Below are 22,611 nucleotides of genomic sequence, written 5' to 3'. Positions count from 1 at the left end.
AACTCTGCTTGTTGAACTCTGCTTTTCTATTTTTCCTTTCTCTTAGTTAATTGATTTTGTTATAGTTAGTTGGTTAGTTTTTGTTATAGTTAGTTTTTTGTTATAAACTCACTAAGCTCTAAGCTGGTTTACCCTTTGTATTTGTTGAATCAATGAAATAATGAGATGCTGAGCACAATGCTCTTTTTCTTCCAAATCTATTTCTCTCTTCCAATTTTATTTTCTCTACAATTACTAAGATATTATATATATATATATATATATATATATATATATATATATATATATATATATATATATATATATATAAAACTGATTCAATTGAAACATTGACTCTTGAACAAGTTCCTTCACCTTCAATGACCAGTTGTAAGAACATTAATAAAACGAACACATTGTAAGCAAGTGAAATTTCAAAGACAGATTCTCATTGGACTTCATATTAAACTTCGAAGGGAATGAATAGCAATACTATTACTGAATAAAGAGAGGTAACTGAAATCCAAACATAATCAAAGAACAAATAACCAAATTGAAATCCACATCTTTACAACTTTCAAATCTGCGGAATATTAATCAACATTTTTCAAACTTGTATGGACAAAAACCAAGACTAACTGAGATCCGGTGCATTCTTATTAGAACCTAGGTATAAAAACCAATTCCAAATTTCTCTACAAATTAACAAGTAAATGCTAGATCAGTAGAAATATAAACGCTTTTCGTATGCAGTATCCTTTCCAGTATATGCTGACAGTCAGAGAACAAAAGAAACAGCAGAATTGTTTGAAACAGCACAACGCCAAATCTATTGAGATTCCTCATGATCCTTTCTAGAAATTCGAAATTTTGAAAAAACATTGTTGATGGGAGTTGTTGGCACTGGTATCAATTTCCCAATCACAGCAAGAGGCCAACTGAAAGTATGAAGGAAAGAGTATGAGAGGGGGTGATATCCTGAGAACACTTGTACATAATATTACTACATGTGCCTTAATTCCTTTCAAGCACATGCTTAGTAACAATTTAAACAATCAATTCGGGGCATTCCTAGTTTTCATCAAGGACAGTCTGAAAAATAATTCAAATAGAAAGCATGTCTAGGGCGTTTGATTAACTCACCCAATCAATCCAATAACGACAGAGATGAGCCACTGCTTCCAATTAAGCCTCACTGTTGTTGTAAATTTGCCAAGAAATAAAATGATGACAATCTGAAAAACAGTTGCAATTTTATGGCGTCCTTAGACATATTTCACAGACAAGGCTAAGAACCACCAGAGGACAGTCAACAAGACTAACCTGAAGCACAACAGTTAATCCAATGATACCCATAAAGAGGTAGTTTCTTGTGACTCCTTTGAATATGTTGAATTCATCTGGCTTTCGAGCATTAAATTCATTAAAGATCTGCAGGTTTGAAAGAATTTTGTCCGTCATCAATCACAAGAGTAAAGAAAGAAGAAAACGTGAACACGAATACAAGGTGAAAAATGAATTGGGCACATATCCCACATGCCATTCCAACATCAAAACCATTTAATAGCAATATAAAAGGAGAAAAGAAGAATCCAACATCAATGTTGACAAGAGGAAGTAATATGAGGTAACAATCAAGCAACAATGGAAAAACTATAAAGTAGAGGCAAGTCATCCAAAATCTTTTTGTGAATGAATTACTTGAGTTCTGTTACTGTGTCAATACATATGAATATGTTGACCTCAATAAAACGCAGGGCACCAAATTTTTCTGAAGACGATTAAATTTCAAATCCAGGTGCCTATAAAAAGTCCAGTAAACTTTCAAAAATCATGTACCTAACAAGAGCTCTAGAGCTAATATGCAATCAGCAAGAGCTTAACTACTATTATCAGAGCATGACCAGCTTTAGGCCAATAAGGAAGGCGCCAAATGCCCTCAATTACCTAAAGCTCCCAAAAAGCTTGTGATAATTTGTAGGGAGTCTTTTTTTGGTGGTGTTTTTATATCACTCAATATTTTCTCCCAAATTTATATCTAAGGTATAAGCTTATTGCTATAATTTTCCTTAAAATTTTATCCATTAAAAAATTTATTATGACTTACTTTCTAACTATTTATCAAAACTTATTAACTATCCAATATTTTATCTATTATCTATAGACAAATAAACAAGTCGATTCCAACAATGTTACGGAAGTAGAGTTTGTTCCCCTACATTCTAATACAATTTTAAGACAAAAACACATCCCCCCCCCCCCCCCCCCCAAAATAAATAAATAACTGGGGTTATATAAAATTTATATTATAGTCACATAGCTATCTGTGTAACAGGTCATGAAGACTTACTTGACAGAGAACAAATGCATTGAATATCAAAGTATTCTTCACTTTGATTGCATGGTCTTTTCTGTCATGGCTCAGACCCAGTATGCTTATGCCTCGGAAATTGAGTACAAGCAAGACAGACACTTGGTACATTGCCTGAAAAATTCCAAACATTATTGATGATTTAGACGCAATAAATACAACATTGTATTAAGCCGTAATGATGAAGTTTCAAAATCCTGTAGTTGGCTGCGTGTGGGTGAACCAATTGTGCAGCCAACTGATAAATCATAAATAAATCTGTGAAAACTACAATAACAAAATGGGTACTAATAAATGAGAAACAGAATTTACCTGTATCAGCAAATTCCTCCACATAATATTTGTTATGAGAGGTTCTCTGAAAAGCATGCAAACTATTGTCAATTCTATCTCAATAAAAACAGGCAAGCACATAGGATCGTCTATTAGAATCGTAAACTAAATTGGCCCATTATTCACAAAGAATTTGGATCTTCTCATGTAACGAGAGAATAGTACAAACACAAAATTAATGGGCCTTACACAAAGAATTTGCATAGTGCATAGCTTTAGTAGTGTAAGCACTGTTCAATTGATTATAACCTTCAATTCTTTTAAGGACATCTCATCTTTGATTTTGTGCAATATTTGCTTCAAATTTCTATCTACTATTTTACATAAATTAAACTGAATGAATTGTGTATCAATTTTTGTATTCCTAAAGGGATATCTCATCCTGGTCTTGCATATTATCCTCTTTCTTTAAATACTTTTCTTCTATTAAAGGAACCAAAGATAAAAACAGAACAAGAATTGGCTTTCCAACTGTGTTGACACTAATTTTCCAAGCACTGTGCAACCCTACAATAATATATAAGTCCCCAATAATAATCAGAAAAATAAAAATTCTGACCTTCGACCCACTGGAGTTCGATCCATGAGGTGATCAGTTGGTGGTTCAGTTGCCAGGGCCAGCGCTCCCAGAGTATCCATGATAAGATTCACCCAAAGAAGCTATAGAGAAAGCAACAGATTTTAGCATCATGGCTCATCCTGACTTAATACATGAGCATAACCTAGAAAGAAAAAAAGAAAGTCAACCTGCACTGCATTTAATGGAACATCACCAGACGAAACTGCAGCAACAACATTAATCACTAGAGCGGCCACATTTACTGTAAGCTGAAACTGGATAAATTTCTGAATATTTGCATATACAGACCGCCCCCATCTGACAACCTACAACCATGGAGAAACACAATTGTCATCATCAGTTGTGCTTCAATATTAAATGCACCTCACTTCTATATAAACCTCTCATTGTACAATCAGTGTTCAAAAAGTGCATTTCCACTACTAATGGCAAAAAACAGAACAAATAAAAATATCTCAAAGTAGTACAAACCTTCACAACTGAAGCAAAATTGTCATCCAAAATAATGATATCAGAGCTCTCTTTGGCAACTTCTGTACCTTGGATACCCATTGCAAGACCTATATCGGCCTATATTCCAAAATGTATAGAATTACAAAAACAGAATAAAAGCTAGTTAGTTTACTACATTAGAACAAAAACTCCTGCATTGAAATGATAGTTCAAACCTTTAAAATAAAAATGACATAACATAACCAGAATTTCATGACTCTACAACAATACAAGATAGACATAATAGCAGTCACATAATCAAACTAAATGCTCCATTACCATCAATGTCATCATCGTAATGAATACTAACAAACCACACAAGCACAAGCCTCAAATATAAAAAATACTATGCAAACCTCATGAAGTGCAGGAGCATCATTTGTTCCATCCCCAGTTACAGCCACAACATGACCCTTCCTCCTCAATGCTTGTACTAACAATAGTTTGTCATTGGGAGATGACCGTCCCATGACCTGTTTTACACAGTATTGGCAATAAATGTTATTTTACAAAGAACATACTAATACAAGAGCACAAAAACAAGCCTGTCAAAGTAATTGAATTCTACCGATATCCTATCAGCAATTTCATCTCTCTGAGCATCTGACAAGCCACGAAATGTTTTTCCTTCAATGATGTTTGGCTCTGTAGCATCAGCATATGAATTTAGTATTCCACATTCCACAGCAATTGCTTTTGCAGTCTTCACATTATCACCAGTGACCATTTTCACCTATGATTAGAAATCCAAACCACAAAAATCAAAATTGAAAATCAATTGAAAGTTGAAACAGTATCAACAAAGCATATTGCATTTCTTATTGAAATGCTAAGTTTGCTTAATGTTAGAGGATATCAAATAAAGCTAGTATTGGTCTTTGAACTCTTAAAGGCATCAAAATTTAAAAGTAATGACACCCATCTTAGGGTCATTGCGGTGAAAAGATGGTACTGCAAGCACAATGCATTTGTAAGTATCTGAAATCTGTTCTTATTTATGTAAACCAAACAAAGAATACATGTTTTGTCTTCTGACAAGGTTAAAAAAGATGGTGCGGCAAGCACAACGCTTTAGTAACTCGGTTAATCTAACAGAAGTTTAGTCTCTTTTTTTTCTCTCTAACAAGAGGAGGCCCATGACACACTAAAATTCAAGAGTGATACAATAAAATGTATCAACTGTTAGGAACCCAAATTAGAAATTAGAAAATAGAAGGAAGGAAAGAAAAATGGAATTTCTTGATGGTAAAAGAACAGAAAATAGGAGATAACTCTTCTCCAAGGGTTTCCCCTTCACAAAGGATTCACAAAGAGCTAATGCTCAATCAAATGAACAGATCTCAATGCCCCTTCCCCTTACATCATCCTATAGTCCTATTTATTTAACTCATTAACCCCCGAACTAACTAATCAATATCCTATCTGTAGTAAACCATGCTCCCATTAAGAACCATGCCCATAATGAACAGACTCCATTGTGTCTCACAATAACAGAGGCATACTTATGTTTTCTCATCTTACTGTTTATGTCTTCCTTTTTGGAAGAGGTGTGTAACCCAAGCACCTGGAACTAAGCATGCTCGTTCTGCCTAGATATATATTATTTTCCTGTTGTTTATGATTAGTGATATTTTTAGTGAGTTAGATATGATAAAAAAATGTTTTTATGTTTATTATTTAGTTCTGATTAACTTTGAAAATAATAGCATGTTTTTGGTAGGCTTCCTGGGAGCTTTGGGAAAAGTTAAAGCAACTAATTATCCAGAAAAAGGTTATCCCCAAACAACCCACAAAGTGGTTAGATTTTTATAGTTTAATTAAGCAAGTCTTAAATTAGATTTTACAATTGTTAACAATATGCTTTAGGTATAGGTTTGGGTTGTACTTCAGGTTGTTTCAACCCGACCTGATACTATTAAAATTTATAACTTTTCAACAACTATGTATTTATAATAGAACTGCTTGATCTAATCACTAACAGTTTACATGACATGATAACATAACTACTAATATTTGTTTTAAATATATACCTTAGTTTTAGTTTCATAATTGTTCAATTCTATAATTTAACTAAATTTGTTAAAATTTATATAACATCAACACATGTTGACTCAGTCCTGTATCATGCATTATAAGGCCTTGGTCGTGTTAGATTCAAGTTGAAACAAATGACCCTGACCCTATCAAAATTTCATGTCAGATAAGCATCAATCAAGCTAAACTTGCCCTATGAAAACCCTGTTAACATAGCCACCATGCAAACTACTATTAGCCATCCTGACACTGAAAACACTTTTTGTACTCGTTCAATGATAAGTATCTTAATGGGACACCAAATAGCTTTCAAAATCAATTGTATGAAATACCTTAACCCCAGCTTTTTGGCAGAGTTCCACAGCATGTTTGACACCAGGTCGACAGGGATCCTATATTTAAAACAAGAAAAATAAGAATATACAGAAACATAGAAATTTAACATGTGGAAAACTTTTAAGTCAGATGCTGTCAAAAACCAGACACAAAAAATTCCATGTAGTAAAGTCAAGAACTAGGAGAAAGGCATAATAAATAAAATAAACAATATTAAAAATTCCCAGCATCCTCCCAAGTTGCAAGATACATACAAGTATGCAACAAAGTGGATAAATGAGACGGGAAGCCTATAAATTAAAGAGCTTTAACTTTAAATTAGAGAGCAAAACCATGGGGACATAATATCACATACACACAGAAAAACAAAGATGACAATGATAGGCAGCTTTCTAAAGAAATACATACCTTAAGACCAACAATAGCTAGCAAAATAAGATCATCCTCTGGTAAAGACCATTGTGAGAGTAGTTCTTCATTAGTTGGAACTTTCTCCTTTTCATATGATCTATATGCAATGGCAACACAACGTAGACTATCAGCAGCCATGTCTTCAATAGCTTTTTTGAAAAATGTCATCTGCAAGGTGGCAAAACTTGACTCATTCCCTTTTCAAATACTAACTTTGTTTGCTTTGCTTTATAATCACGTGTAGCATACATATAGCAGCTTTAAAATTCTCTAGTCATGAAGAAACTATATACTAGAATCAGTTGAGATATCCCAATTTCCCTATTTCCTAAATACATTAGTTCCTTGTATATTCAGGTCTCATTGCTTGTATGGTAGGAAATTCTGGGTACTTGCTATATCTTAGAATTTGGGATTGGGCTTAACTCAACCCTACAAAACTGGTTTGTATGATGAGGGTTGCCCTCCACTTACTTTAATTTGGCCATATCACTAGTCGGTGTGGGATCTCCAACACTAGGAACAGTTCATCCCCCAAAATATAGGGATTCAATTATGTAATGAAGTGAATAAAAATAAAAAGACAGATATATTCTCTCAAGCAATTCACAAATCAATTCTCAAGTGAATCCAACAAAAGAACAAGAGACGGAAGGAAAAAAGGTTGGGAAGAAGGGGGGTGAGGGGCAGGGTGATGGGGGGAAAATGCTGAACACAAACTGATAAAAGATGCTTGAGTTTAACTAATGTATAACAAGTTCATCAAATCAAACCTTCTCCTCATCCATCCCAACCAGCTGGTCATTCACATCAACATAGCCTGTACAGCAGGCTAGGACTATCTCAGCAGCACCTTTCCAGTGTATATGGATGTTAGAGTCAGCCTGCAAACAGGCATAAAATTATAATGCCCTGTCTAACAGATATAGTTTATGTTTAAGCAATATATTAGCTACCTAGCAATGTTTCAGCTAGTCTGGAATAGAAGCGAAATATCTGCATAATTGAGTAATAATGCCAGTGAGATTGTACCGTTTGAATTGCAACTCCGCCTCTTTTTTTCTCTGAATTGAATGGGAAAACATGAATAATTGATGATTCAGATCGAGCTGCCGTAAAATTCATCCCAATCTGAGATTTGATATAACAGTCACCACTAGTTATAACTTGGAAGCACATATATTAGCCCAAAAAGAAAAGGAGCGGGATGGGGGTGGACTGCACTACCAACTTCCAAAACACACCTGTATTCCCCATTGTAAAATTGCCTTTTCTGTTGGTGATCCAGAAACCTCGACATCATTAGCAGCACCCTGTAGAGAACAGAAATCAGTGAAAAGTAGAACAACCTAAGTTAATGCTCATATGCATTTTCTCTTCTTTTTTCCTCGTACCTCAGGTGCATAAACACTGCCATTAGTGTTCTGTGCAACACCTTCAATGAGCAGAGAGCGAAGCATAGGATAGGACTCCAACTTGTGAGGAGGATCAATTTTCTTACCCCCAGCGTAAGCCTCAACCACAGTCATCTGTCATATTTAATTTAATTAAATTAACATATTAAGAAAATCTGCTGAATATATGCAACCAATGCCAATAGAAATGAACTTCCTAAAAATCTTAATTTTATCGGATATCACTTTGGTAGAAATAGAATATTTGGCATTATGAACTCCTAGTCCTACTTTATTTAAAGCTGAAAGTATTCTTACTTCAAATAAGCTTGCATAAAAACCATTAAAACAAGAAACAATTGCAAGAAGTACCCTCCAAGAAGTTGAACTAAGTAGTTATAAAGAAATATTGTTTGTTTAAATCAACATATAAAATGCAGCACCACAACTAACCTGATTCATGGTCAATGTGCCAGTCTTATCACTACATATGGTTGTGGCAGAGCCCATGGTCTCACAGGCAGAAAGCCTCCTTACCTACAATTCAATGTGACATATTAAACAAAGTTTCACATGTATTTATGTCAAAACTGATTATAAGTACAAACATCAATTGGCATACCAAGGCTTTATCTGCCATCATCTTTCTCATCGAGTAGGCCAGACTATGAAGCATAGTTTATGAAAAAAGGGAGTTAGTACAAATAAATAGGATTAGACAGAGAATACAAGGAAAAAATATTGTATTTTTTTTATGAAAAATCATATTAAGCATCAACTATAGATTCTATATTGGACCCAACGAGGGATTCACGGACAGTTTTTGCTAAGATATGGTAACTACAAAAATTAAGGGAGAAAATTTGATAATAACAGAGAACAAGAATAATAACAAAGTTTTCTGCAATGTAAAATGCAACCAATGATAAAAAAAATCCATTTTGACAGCAAAAAAAAAAAAGAAAAGAATAAAACTATGAAGTGTAAGTCAAAATTAGCAAACTTACGTTAAAGTAACAGCTAATGGGAGCCCCTCTGGTACTGCAACCACTACGATGGTGACCTAGATATTCATTGGGTTATTATCACTACATAGATATTAAAGTCTGAAATATAAATATGGATATACATCTTTAATTGCACCAAGCATGCTCTGGTAATTATCATAGCACATACCGCAACAGTTATTATCTTAATTGCACCATCAATAGCATCACCAACTTTAGTCTTGCCTGCTGTGAATTGAACTGACCCATCTGGGTTTTTAGTATGCCCAGAGAAATATCTGCTAACAAATTCCCACTTTAGAGTCATGCAGATTATACTCTTCGAATTAAACCACAAGTATATATGGATACCATATGATACTATCTATGTTACCTAGCCAGTAGCACAATTAGGACAATAACAGCAACAGTAAGTCCTACAATACCAATGAAAGTAGCTACACCATTTAAGCGAACCTATATTCAAAACTTGCATAGGTGAGTAAATTATGAGAAATAGAACTCAATCAGAAATCACAACTAACAAAAGGACCTGCAATGGTGTTTCTTCACCAGTATCTTCTGAGATGCTAGCCATTAGAAGCCCCCATTCAGTATTGACACCAACACCAGTGACCTATGAAAATAAATAAACAAGAAAAAAGTGAAATTAATATACTGAACTATTGAGAGAAATTTGGTAAAAGTAAATCAAATAAATATTTTATTGACTCCAAATTCTATCTGCACCAGGTGTTTTATTAACTGAATTCAACCTGGGGAACAAAATCCTTTAAGAATAGCATGCACACATAAAGCAAATAATCAACATCCTTTTCAAAAAAAATGTAACATTCTCTAAGCTCCTATTGATAAGAACCTTGGGAGAACCACACCAGTGACACCACAAAAGCTGGTTCTTGCAGTTGGAGAGCTCAAGGCCTTCTAAACAACATAATCCAGAGTCCCATACTTTAAATGTGGGGCTCAAATCTCATACCTTGCAATTGGATCCTAACACCTTTTTAGAGGAACCTTTTGGAAGTTTGCATTGGTCCTTTTTAGAGGACCCTCTCTAAACTGTCTATTCCATTAATTCTTCTTTACAAAAATCCCCTTAACTGCCTTGCCTCAATAAATTAATTTCTTAGAGACCCTCTCACAAGGATAGAAGATCACTGACTATTTACTTAATTGGAGATGCATTAATTAATTAGGGGGAAAAATTAAGAGAATTGGGCCCCATTTAATTTAAGGGTAACTAGAAAAATATATACAAATTGTTGACAAATTCAATACCACTACTAAATTCCATAATTCTTAGGAAGTTGAATCAAGGGGTCCAGAGTAGAGGATCAAAGGGAGTATAAACCCAATTCGGAAACACTTCCATAATTAAAGCACAATTTATTGGCCCTTGAGAATTGAGATAACTACAACCCACACTTCCACCAAAGTAACTACATGTCATTAACTACCTCAATTATCCTGTGAAAAATCTTAATTATGCAAGCTAAAACCAAGTAAAACTACAAATACAAATATGAAAAAAAAAAGTCTAAATTACCAGCATAGAGCCACTGCCATCAGCAACTTTACATCCAGACATCAGAAAAGGATCCTTTGAATCCTTATGGACCTGCAAAAAAAAAAATAGTTAGCAGAAAAGAAAGAAAAAAATTCCAATTTCCCAGGAGATAGAAATGAATACTTACAATTTTGCTCTCCCCAGTCATACTTGATTCATCAATTGCAAGAGAGTGGCCAGTGATCAGAACTCCATCAGCAGGGACCTAGAAAGAGTAGAAAAGAACTTAATAACAAATAGAAAATCCAGTCAAGTAAGATAAGAAAAAACAATAATAGAAAAAAAAAATCAATTACCTGGTTACCAATATTAAGGGGTATAACATCCCCAACAACAATATCATATATAGAGATCTCAACCCTTCTACCACCTCTAACAACCTTCTCATGCACAAATCCAAATATAAGGTTAAAAATATTATAAGAAAATTGCTAAAATAAATTGTAATACAACAATCAAGTTTAACTGAAAAAACGCACAAACCTCCAGGTGTATATTTCTCTTCTCTTCATTTAGGTCTCGGAACTGAAGAGACTGCTTATAATCACTTATAGCTACAAAACAGGGAGACAAGAGAAAGGGTAACAGCTCCTTCAAAGGAGAAATTATTAGACACCACTATTATAATAATGTCTACAGTAAAAGACTGAGTGGACGGTGTGTATCATGAACTTAGATTACACCAAAGATTTATCAAAGAGGAAATTTCAAAATAGAGTCAAAGACCAAGTAAACTAACACTATGCACTATATACCTTACAAAGCCAATATAATACCTGTAACAACAATAACAAGAATAACTGCAAAAGCAATGCTTCCCCCATCATACCATCCTTCCTTGATACCCTGCAACAAAATTATCGTCAAACTGAATGAAAATAAAAATCTCAACAATCACAAAAATATACGATTAATCCTAGATTATCAAGAGAACGACCAAACATAAAGAGCATGATAGGGCAAAGGAACAAATAAATTAATTGATGGTACAAGATAACATTCAAAAGAATGCAGCATATACATTATAAAAAAAGTCATCAAGTCTGGAAACTCTTAGATTTAATTGAACATAATTAGAACCAAATTAAGTTCAAGAACCATAAATAGCCCAACAAGACTCACAAATTGAAAGATTTCCTTCCACTTGATATAATGGATTCAAATGATAACATGCATTGTTCAGATCAACCTATATATAAAACTTCGTACCCCATTGCCCAGAGGCTCTTCGCTATGCGAAGGTATGGGGGAGGGATGTTGTACGCAGCCTTACCCTTGCATATGCAAAGAGGCTTTTTCCGAATTCGAACCCATGACCAACAAGTCACCAAGGCACAACTTTACCGCTGCACCAGGGCTCGCCCTCAGATCAACCTATATATATGTATATATATATATATATATATATATATATATGCAGGTAACCTGGTAATAAATAGTTCCAGCACAAGCATTGTATGCTAAATTTTAAATAGATTAAAAGAGAGAAGGCTGCTATCAAATAAGCTATCAATAAATCCAAGAATATGAAAAAGAGTAGGTGTAAGGCTTGGGGATTAATATTTTTATACAAATGGAAAAAGTAAAGAACAATGGCAAAATTTGGAGAATAGTATTTGTAAGTGTGAGAGAAGTCCACTGTCAACAACACTCTCAACCAAGTACAAAGAATTACATCATAACTTTCCCAGCAAACCTCACCTCGGATTTTATCCCAAGTGCCAATGAAGCCGCTGCAGCTACCATTAAAATAACCAAGGTCAGGTCCTTGCAAGCATCCCACATAAACATCTGTAAAAGACATGAAAAACAGAAAGGTCACTACAATATCCCCCAATGACAAAGAAGAAACTTGTACACCGTACAATCATTAAGCTCTTAATGACTAAAATAGTAAAATTACCAGAAAACCTCTTCCTTTCTTCCGAGGATAATTGTTGGAACCAAATGCATTCCTTCGTTTTAGTAAGTCAGCATCATCACCATGAATACCCTTCTCTGGATTGGTTTTCAACAAATTTGATAGTCCTACAACCTGATAATGATTCAAAAGCAACACTTGAAAATTATGACACTGAACAATACCATTACCAAGCTAAGAGAATATATTATTGGCAAACATACCCCTCCATATTGTTGCAGAGCAGCAGTGTCATGCTCCCTAGAAATTGAAGCAAGTTGCTCTTGTCCAATTGGAAATTCACCAGCAGTGGGGACCGGAGGAGGTTTAATAGGTTCTAACAATTTAATGCATTACCAATTAATATTTATATTAAAAAAATTGTCTAGCCCTTATCAGTAAACTTTGCCAAGTCACAGGGTAAGTCATTTAAATAAAGATCCATGGAACACCAAAAAGCATATTCAAGTTTAGATATTTAATGCAGGAAAAAAAAGAAGAAAAAAGAACCCATTGAACAAGATTGTCATAAATGCAAACATATATTTTGGAACAACTTATTAACAAGACAATGAACACTATGTGCCACATATCTCCTCATGAGTCATGTGCAATCTTATGAGAATGACAGATTCTTAATTAAACCAAGTTAAAAAGGATACCAAAGATAAGCAAAGAAAAATATGAACATAAATCAATTACTCACCACTCCCTGGCCCCCCACCAGCTGCTTTGAAAAGATAAGCTGCCTAATAAAGCAAAATGGATAATTAGAACACTTCATACACCTAGCAAGTCTAGCATAAGCATAATAAAGAAAGTCCAACTGAAGGAACCGTACTCTAATGGCTTGTGCATGTGCTCTAATCTTTCTCAATATTTGCTTCTTCTCTTCTTCTTTTTTCAAGTCCAAGGTATAACGAAATCGACGAGAAGCATTCAGAACAAGCGCTGCTTGCTAAGAAATAATAACAATAACAATAAAAAAGGGATTTCTTATGTGTAACAGAAATATATACATACAGACTCAAAAATAGCAAAACGTAGAATAGTCAAATTATGCTAGCAATTGGTCTTTTACAGAAGACAGTAAATAACAAAACAACATTCATACTGCAGAAAACTAAATGAAACTACAAATGAAATGTAATGTTTGAGAAAATGCTATCATTCTAGTTTACAACAAATTTTGGAAACAGAAGTTTATATAAGCAAGTGTCCATTCTTGCCTTTTTGCAACCCTAAGGGGGTGTTTGTTTCGAGGTATCACTTGCATTCCCAGGAATCACATTTCAAGGTATTATTCTTGGATATATTTTAAAAATACATTTGGTTAGAATTTAATGTTCCTGGTAATATTTTTACATCTTAAAATGATTGAAATAAAAAATGTGAAAGTAATAATTTATAATTGGGTTGGAAAATAACTTCACACATTCTAATGGGAATATAACTTTCCCACCCATCATCATGGGAATGAAAATGCAATGACACATGGTGATACACTAATACTACTTTTTTGGGAATGAATGATACCCAAGAATAATTTTTCAAAACTCATAACATGGGAATATTACATTTCCAAGTTCACATACTCATAAATAAACTTTTAATCTGCGAAACAAACTGATAGGGACTTGGGTATTATGGGGTACCTAAGTCCCACATCGAGTAATATGGGATGCTTGGTGAAGTACTTAGGTGCTTAGTTCTCCCCCTTAACATCTAGATTTTAAGGGTTGGTTGCCCAAGCTATTGGGTGCTTATCAATTGGTATGGTTCTCGCCCATTAATAGCTAGCTTTTAAAGTGTTTGGGTGCTTATCACAAACTTACTCTAAATGGATAAAACTCAAGTCTCGCCTTTTAAATATAAAAGTTTTCCTATATTTTTGTTCATTAACATCAGTGTTATTAAACTCGGCTCGGCCCGGCCGGTTCAACCTGTTGGACCGTGAACCGGGCACATAGCTGAGTCGAGTCTATTGTTGGATCATTTAAGCAATCCGCTCGATGACACATCATCAAACCATCTTTGACTCGTAGTAACCCGGTGTTGACTCGGACCGGACCAAGTGAACAATGCATCTTTATCTCTCTCTCTCTCTCTGAAAAGCTTAGACATCTTTCTCTCTCTTTCACGTTCTCCTAGGCTGAGCTGCAACACCAAACCAACACGTTTCCTCTTTAACATGTTCCCCTTTGGAGGGGCTGCAACTCGTCTAGCAAGCTAAGACATCTTTTATGTATACAATACATTTTTTTATATAATTTATCTACAATATGTTAATTTAATTACCAAAAGCACATAGAAATAACACCAAAATGCATTAGAGGATGGATTTGAACATGATACCTTCAAGTTTGTAGGAGCATTTATAACCATCAAGACAACTTATTAATTTGTTATATTAGTTACAAACATAAATATATATTATATATAATATAATAATAATACTATAATTTTATTATAATGTACACCGGTTCATCATGTCAGTTAGTGACTCACCGGGTAGACCTCTGACCCAGTGACTCAATACCCCGACCGAGTCAATGACCGGTCCGAGTTTCATAACACTGTTTAATACTCATTGTCTCATTCTATTCATTCATACTTTGCACAAATCACATATTGAAACTCAGCAATCCATTCAGATTTTAGTGCCCAAATCCAAAACTATTAGCCATAATCAATCTTGATTAGAGTCTTCTATTGACCTAGATTGTCCACCGAAGAAAACAGCTCTTTTTGAAATGAGAACTTTGGAAAGACTTATATTTCAGATCAAAAGTACATTAAATCAATATTTATTGACTCGGGATTTTATCATGTTCACTACAAGTGGATGAAATTAACAAGGTGAGGCGAGCACATTATTCTTGAACGCTAAGAAAAACAAACATAGTGATATAGCAACATTGATCTTAATGGAGCTTACTAATTGATGCATTCACCTCATTTTCCATTGAAAAGTGGGTTCATCCAGTTCATTGATTCATCTTCAACCACAACTCATTTAAACCAACTACGGGAATCACTTCTCCCTCTTTTCTTCTTCATACCTCCATTGTCACTCAATTTCTCTTCCACCATAATAACATTTATTAAACTTACAGGCCCAAGTCTAACCCCTAACTACGAATACTATTTCGTAGAACATATCTAGAAACATCATTCAGACATAACCACACTACTCCACAGTTAAGTAACAACATTCTCGAATCCTCCACAAGCCTTAATCTACAACCACCTAATTTCCCAAAAATTTGTCTACCGCACAAAAAAACCCTACTAAACCAATCAATTGCAAACACAACACAATATCCACTCTAGAAACCGCTAAATCACAGTAAACAGATATTACAGCATCAATCAGTGAAATGAGAGTGCAAACAATTCAAATATTCAAAATATAGAGAAACATACTGAAGTAAAAACAAAAGTACAAACAAAAACAAAATACAATAATAAAAAGAACATCAGAGAGTGAGAAATAAAAGAGAAAACGTACTCTCCAGCGCCTGAGGCGTTCAACCGAAGCGTTCTTGGTCCTGGCAATGTCAAAGGGATCGGAGAAATCGCCGCCGTCGAGGTCATCAGAGCGGCGAGCGGAGGTACCGGCCTCTATGTCACTCTCCGCCGCGTTCCGCGAACGCGGCGAAGAACCGTTCTGGAAACTACTCATCGTTCCTGAAAGCAAAGAAAATAAAAAAACTGTCGCAGGAGAGATGGCACCGTCACTTCTCAGCTTCTTCGCACCAAAATCATAACACAACAACCACCAAACAAACGCTACTACCTAATTTTCACTCTCACCGACCAAACTAAACCACTTCTTCACTCTTTCCCTCAACCAAACAGATCATAACAAAAAAAAAACAAAAAAAAACTCAATCTCCGTTTATCATCAGAGTAAAGAGTAATAATCCGTTTTCAGAATCTTCTGGATTTCACAGCCACAGGGTAACGAAGCTTTTTTAGAGTGATAATGGTGTTGCTGTTGTTATCTATCTTTCAAAAATTCAAACGCACTATCTCCTTACCTTTCAATTCACGGATCAATTGCTCTATCGATTAATGTTCTTTTCTCTTCTCACACGGTTTTTCAAATTTTAATAAATCTTCTTCTTTCTAGAAATAAACAAAAATCAGAGCCTCACTCACTGCTATTACTGCTACAGTACTTTTAAGTCTTTTACTACGCTGGAGAGTGAAATCCCTATTTTACCCCTGGTCAAATTGACGGTCATAGAGAAAAATTGGTCTTTATAGGCAGCACCGAAAGCATGAGCAGTGACTTACCAAAAAAATACACAGTAGCTTCCTTTGCCTTCTGAATAGGGGAATCTTGAAAACCTACATAGTTCAGAAAAGAATAATAAAGTTAACACAAATTAAGCATAATTAACTTAATAAGTACTAAATTGCATTTAACGTTTAACATTACCACCACCACCTCCTGCAACGTTTTATTACTATTTAATTTGCTTTTAATCAAGGATTAAGCGGTGAGTGGCTTCTGATTAGCGTAACCGTGTGTGCAAGGCAATGCAACGTGGCTGGTTACTTCTTTGAGCTGGAAATCTAATTTCTCTGTTTTCTTTTTCATTTATATTTTTATATTAGTAATTGCTTTCTTGACACTTCTATGAAGATTGAAGAGACAACTGTCCCACATGCAACGTGATTTGAGCAACGAGGACAACCCAACCGGTCTTGCGCTTGCGTGTTGATTCAGATTCAGTTTCAGTTTCAGTTTGTTTCCTTCAGTCCACACAAATCAGAACATTTAAGGATTTAACCTTTTTTTTATTTTGTTAGTCTTGTTAATCAGTGGACTGTGTCAAATATAAGAAAGTAAAAAAATTATGACATAACAAATTTAATAATTATATTTAGTTGTATTAATTTTAATTCAAAATATTTTTCTCAACTTATTTTTTTACTGGAATTTAATATTAAAGATAAGAAAGAGTCATTAAAATTAACATCACAATTAAATAAAACATATTTTAGAGATAGTAGTATTAAATAAGATAAAATTAATTTTAAAATTTTTATTTAAGAAAAAAAATATTAGTTAAGGAATTATAAAGTTAAAAATTTATTGTGAAATTATGAAAGATTGTAAAATAAATAATGAGCAATTCATTTTTCCTTTTAGTTACTGATCAATGTCCTACCACACTAGATACTATTTGACATTTGTCAACAAAGAATAATTCCCACTCTTCACAATTATTATAGTTAATTGCTTATCTTATGGTGCACTCAATACTTTCTTAAGGAAAAAAAAAAAGTGAGACACATGAATGAATAAAAAGAAGCAAAGAACTCCTTATTGAACATGAGAACAATATGTGGAAAAAAAGAGATAAAATTTCAATTTGATAATCTGTATATACAATTATTTATCATGCGAATTATCAAATGAAACTAAAATTTTAGTTGAAAGAACAATACTAAACTTTTTTTTACAGAAAAAAGAACAACGATACCAAACTAATTAAGTAATTATACGTATGTTTTATCATCCATGTGAAAAAAAAAATTTATTTCTTTCTGTCTTTTTCTTCTTCTTCTTTCCAACAGAACAAAAGATAAAGGTTTCGACACATAAAAAAGGGACAACAAATTGTATTCGTGAGATGACAAGGATTATTGAAAATTGAAAAGGAAGAAAAAACCAGTGAATGCAAGCTGGTAAAGTCGCAAAGGTAGCGTGGCAAGCCCAAAGAGAATGCATGAAAATGTAACGCAACGTGGCCATGGCGTGGTCCGTACGGAAAATGAATCAGAATATGAACATGAACCGAATCAACTTATTAAAACAACATAAAACACCTGATCTGGATGCAGAAAACTGTGGCAATGGAATTGGTTCACACGATGGTGTCGACGTTTAACATAAAATAAATAAATAATAAGCATTGTCTTGTAAACTATGAGGCAATGCTGCTGAGTGGAGGAAAGTTCTTCGAAGGTGGTGAACGGCACGTCCCATGATTTATAAAAACAAAAGAATCAAGAAATTCATATATTCCTTTTTTTTCTTACAAAAAATTCATATATTCCTATAATTATATTAATCTTGGTGGGTAAGTATTCTTTATTCTAAACATTACATTAATAACTCACTCAATTTTTCTAATTATTTGTTTATCACCTCATATATTTATAATTTTCTTTCTTCACCACTCTTAAGAATGAAGAGAGAAAAGTTATATGAGATGATAAAAAAATAATTAGAAAAAATTGTAGATATATGAGGTGAATAGAGGAAAGTGAATAGAGAAAGCTTCCTCTCACAAACGGTCTATTTGTTGCCGTGAAAATTAATAGAAGAAAAATGGAAGAAAATTAATAGAGAAAAAAATAGGAGAGAGATAATTAAAAATAAAATAGAAGAGAGATAAGGATTCTTTTATGTTTCGTCGTGTAGAAATTGAGGAGAAGACAGAAAAATAATTACAAATCTCATACTTCTAATTTTCTCGATAGGCAAGATTTTAATATAACAAAAATATAATCTATCTTCCCAAATATAATTCATTTTCATAAAATAAAATAAAAACAATAGGTTGTTTACAAAACAATTAAGTATTTTTTAAATAATTGATATTTTCTATTTATTTTTATTTCTCTCTTTCATATTTTTTTCAAATTAAACTTGGCGGTGGATACTATATAAAAATAGATATAAAATTTAATATTTTTTATTTCTATCTGAGCTGAACAAGGTAATTTAAATTCTATGAAGGACAACTTACAGAAAATAAAGAATATCTCATGATTGTTTTTGGATAGTAAAATCAAAAGGGAAGGTATGGTAAATTAAGAAAACTCACCCTTTTCAGGTAGGAACACTTCACAAATCGATCAAATGCAAAGAAACTCCCCGGACCTAACTTACAATAACTCCAAGACACCTACTTACCCGACACACACGTCCTACACCTATATTTGGTGTGTCACAATTCATGGCATTATTTTCGATGTGGTGTGTTAATGGCCACCACCACCAACTGATAGTAATGCAACAACGCGTGCAGCAATGAACTATGGAAGAAGCATTCGTAAAAAAGAAAAAAGAAAAAAAAAAGGTTAAAAACACAAATTCTTATTTGCATTAAAGAAAATGATTTAATATATATGCAATTTACATGTAAAACAGTTTTGGAAAGTGTGTCAAAAATTATGTCTTATTTCTGTTATTGGAAAGTATTTGGCAATAAAAAAAGTTATCTAGCGTGTGATATTATTAATTAATTATAGCATGAAAAAAAGAATTTATTAATTTAATTGGTGGAGTGGTGGAGTTTTTACTATGACAATTACGCGGACGAAGCCAGGCAATAAGTGACACCCACCTCACAATTTCCATTGGAACGAAAGGTACGTAGCTTTATTCTTTTTTGCACGAAAAAACAATGTAATGAAAGAAATAAAACTTTGAAAATTGAATTGAAACAAATTTGAATAATTATATTTTATTTGTTGGAACGAGCTAGACCATTCGAGCACAGAATGAAGACAAGCAATTAATAGCAAAGCAAAGGCTAGTAAACATGAGTAGAAGAAATTAAATGCTAGTATGACGAGATAACGAAACCCAAAAATGAATGAAGAATACAAATATATAAAAGGCAAGTGAACGAAAAGTTTAGTGGACGATAATAATAAACTCAAAGAAAAGACTAAAGAGTATACTTTTAGACACTTCATTTTTTCAAAATATTCTATTATATCTTTCATTATTTTCTTTATTTCTCACTTTCCATTATATATTATATTTATACTTTTTTCCGTCTCTTTCTTGAAGCATTGAATAACATTTGGTATCTAAAAATCATTTTTGCAAAGAAAAATAAGACAGAGAGAGAGAGATTGTCAAAACCTCATCCGGAATTGGTCAAGTTGTACCTGAGTCACGCCAAGCATGCATCGTACCCAATAATATACCTATTTTTTTTTATACTTTATATAGATTCAATACATTCCAGGTACGTACATACCCATGCATGTCCAATGTGAATACGCCAGTTTTTTGTGCTTGACTTGAACATATACTGTGGATTCTTGCTAAGAAGACATTTGTTTGAAGGTATGATAAAGAATTTTCGGGATATCATATTTTCTATTTTTCATACAAATTTCGAAAAAATATTCTTAAAAATTATATTGATTCTTGTGGATATAAAACCTTGTCACTTTCATTTTGTTTTTCATTCTCACCGTGAAAGGCAAATATCTTATATTTTCATGAAAGTAGAAATTGCTTTCTAGAGTAACTACTTCTCCCTCACTTCATTATTTTTTTTCTTTCAATTTTATAATCTAGCCTTAGGCACAAGATTCTTGGGAATGTGATTTCCAGAAATAATATTGTATTATCTTCAAACAAACACTGCCTATAGTCCCCCAGGGTTATGCTTGCCCCTCACATGAGTTATCAACCTTGCTTTCTTTGGACCTTATTAAGTAATGCACTCTTTGAATAAAGGACGAAAACAGGGAACTCTGAAGCAAGTTATTCGAACAAGATGATATATTATTATTGAATGATTACAATAACTACCTAACTCAAAGCCGAAGTTAGAGCTTAGAAACATGAGTGAAACAAGAAGGTAACAGGAGCTTCAACTAGCCCCATCTTAAATTACTTTATAGGATCTGGATTATAATAGTTTGGACTAGCTCCATTTCATTTGTTTTTCAAGTATTCTAAAAAAACAGATTTTTAACTTAGCCTCTCTATTAATTATGTTTTCTCCTTTTTAACTAAGTACCTAAAATTGCCTAATGCCTCCTATCAATCATTCCCGAAATAAAATATATAATTTACACTTTTCTTTTTCTTTTTCTTCTCCTAATTAATTTTGTTTTATCCATAAAAATGAAAGATAAATACAAAAGATTTATAATAATTTACTCAACATGTTCAACTACCTTAATTAGACGCTCCTATTACATTATTAATTAATAGCTGCATTAACTCTATCTTTAAGAATAAGGGCAAAACAATCACTGTTAACATTTAAAGGCAGCAGTAACAAGATATTTGTCAAGAGATTTTCTACCTTTGCAGAAGGATAGATATGCTTCAACTGCTTTTCCTTGAGATTTATGACTGCTAATATCTGCAGCTAATACCTCTGACTCATGTATATCTGCGACACCAAGAATTAAGATAAGATATCAGAGTTAATCCATCATCCTCTTGAGAAGCCAACACAACATCTGTTCATCTTTAAACACATATCATATATGCATATACAGATTGTGCTCCACTTTAATTTCGTGCTAAATATCATACCAAAGTATCAAATAGAGCGAGATATATATCATCGAATGAAACCAGATGAAGATTGATTGAAATTTGAACCTACATGTATCTGATATTTGTTGAAAAGCAGCCAAAATATGGTACCGATGCAGAGATATCTTTGAAATGGAAGAAGAGAGGGTAGCTGGTATACCTAGCTAGCTTGATATTCTTAACTTATAGATGAGATAAAGTGAATAATAGAGTACGAAACTATGTCTTTTGACCCATGGTAACTGTGATAAAGTTTGTGGAAAAAGGAATTTCTTTTTGTTTAGAGAGTAAATTACAGTAATCTTCATCGTCAATATTGTTTTAAAAATTAATAGTTGTGATTTGGATAGAATATATATATATATATATATATATGTGTGTAAAATAGGTTATTAACTAGTTGTTATAGTTACAACAGTACTATTGTATCTTGTAATTTATTAAACCTACAAATACTTAAATTAATCCCCGTTAGAATCAGCTTATTTTCAATACATAAGCGCAAAATATCAATTACAAACCACAAATACGATTTTTTCCTGTAAAAGTCAAATCAAGGATCAAGTATATGTGTCTATGAAATTGAATTTTATTGTTATGTCCAGTTGGGTATTTAATTTATCTATACATAAGGATAATCACAAGATCATTAGTGTATATAAATATTGTTTTTGTTCACATGAGGACTCAGATTTTAAAGCGGCGTCCATATATCCAGTGAGAGTGTGGATCTAAAATGATGAAAAATGAGTCTGTAAAAATTCTTAAGGGGTTTTCTAGACTATCAATGATAGGAAACAACAGGATCTTGAAACCTATGGTTCTCACAAACAATCAATAAACAATAATAGATAATGATGTGCATCTTTCTCCATAGGAAGACTTGTA

At 33.3% G+C, this 22,611-nt stretch overlaps 1 protein-coding gene across 3 annotated transcripts; it reads right to left on the bottom strand.

Annotated features, from left to right (window-relative positions):
• Positions 1-509: 509 nt before the first annotated feature.
• LOC100820121 (calcium-transporting ATPase 8, plasma membrane-type) lies at positions 510-21,947 on the bottom strand. Of its 3 annotated transcripts, XM_003533696.5 has the most exons (36): positions 21,794-21,947; positions 21,485-21,574; positions 16,707-16,760; positions 15,916-16,094; positions 13,246-13,362; positions 13,111-13,153; positions 12,629-12,741; positions 12,408-12,539; positions 12,206-12,295; positions 11,281-11,350; positions 10,988-11,058; positions 10,801-10,884; positions 10,632-10,709; positions 10,484-10,555; positions 9,470-9,553; positions 9,311-9,393; positions 9,107-9,215; positions 8,938-8,993; positions 8,553-8,595; positions 8,384-8,467; positions 7,931-8,065; positions 7,781-7,849; positions 7,569-7,667; positions 7,310-7,420; positions 6,534-6,704; positions 6,122-6,181; positions 4,324-4,488; positions 4,112-4,228; positions 3,735-3,833; positions 3,431-3,568; positions 3,243-3,343; positions 2,663-2,708; positions 2,330-2,464; positions 1,303-1,410; positions 1,123-1,214; positions 510-917 (listed from the first exon to the last, which is right to left on the bottom strand). In XM_003533696.5, the coding sequence occupies exons 4-36, from the start codon at positions 16,087-16,089 to the stop codon at positions 809-811; spliced, it is 3,258 nt and encodes a 1,085-aa protein (XP_003533744.1). In that variant the 5' UTR covers positions 16,090-16,094; positions 16,707-16,760; positions 21,485-21,574; positions 21,794-21,947; the 3' UTR covers positions 510-808. The 3 variants fall into 3 exon arrangements, with proteins under 3 accessions (XP_003533744.1, XP_040861332.1, XP_006587001.1); XM_041005398.1 differs by lacking the exons at positions 21,485-21,574; positions 21,794-21,947 and adding an exon at positions 18,249-18,268; XM_006586938.4 differs by lacking the exons at positions 16,707-16,760; positions 21,485-21,574; positions 21,794-21,947 and adding an exon at positions 16,448-16,622.
• Positions 21,948-22,611: the final 664 nt, after the last annotated feature.

Source organism: Glycine max, chromosome 9 (genome assembly GCF_000004515.6).
Source record: "Glycine max cultivar Williams 82 chromosome 9, Glycine_max_v4.0, whole genome shotgun sequence".
In the NCBI taxonomy this organism is placed as follows: domain Eukaryota; kingdom Viridiplantae; phylum Streptophyta; class Magnoliopsida; order Fabales; family Fabaceae; genus Glycine; species Glycine max.
The sequence above is the reverse complement of the archived record's forward strand: the minus strand, read 5'-3'. Positions and strand labels throughout refer to the sequence as shown.

Bases quoted from the DNA above. Each gene is read 5' to 3' on its own strand.
- LOC100820121 (XM_003533696.5), bottom strand. From the start codon at position 16,089: ATGAGTAGTTTCCAGAACGGTTCTTCGCCGCGTTCGCGGAACGCGGCG. The intron at 8,468-8,552 runs GTATGCCAATTG...ATTGAATTGTAG, and splicing joins TGATGGCAGATAAAGCCTTG to GTAAGGAGGCTTTCTGCCTG. The intron at 6,182-6,533 runs GTATGTATTTCT...TTTTAAATATAG, and splicing joins TAGCTATTGTTGGTCTTAAG to GATCCCTGTCGACCTGGTGT.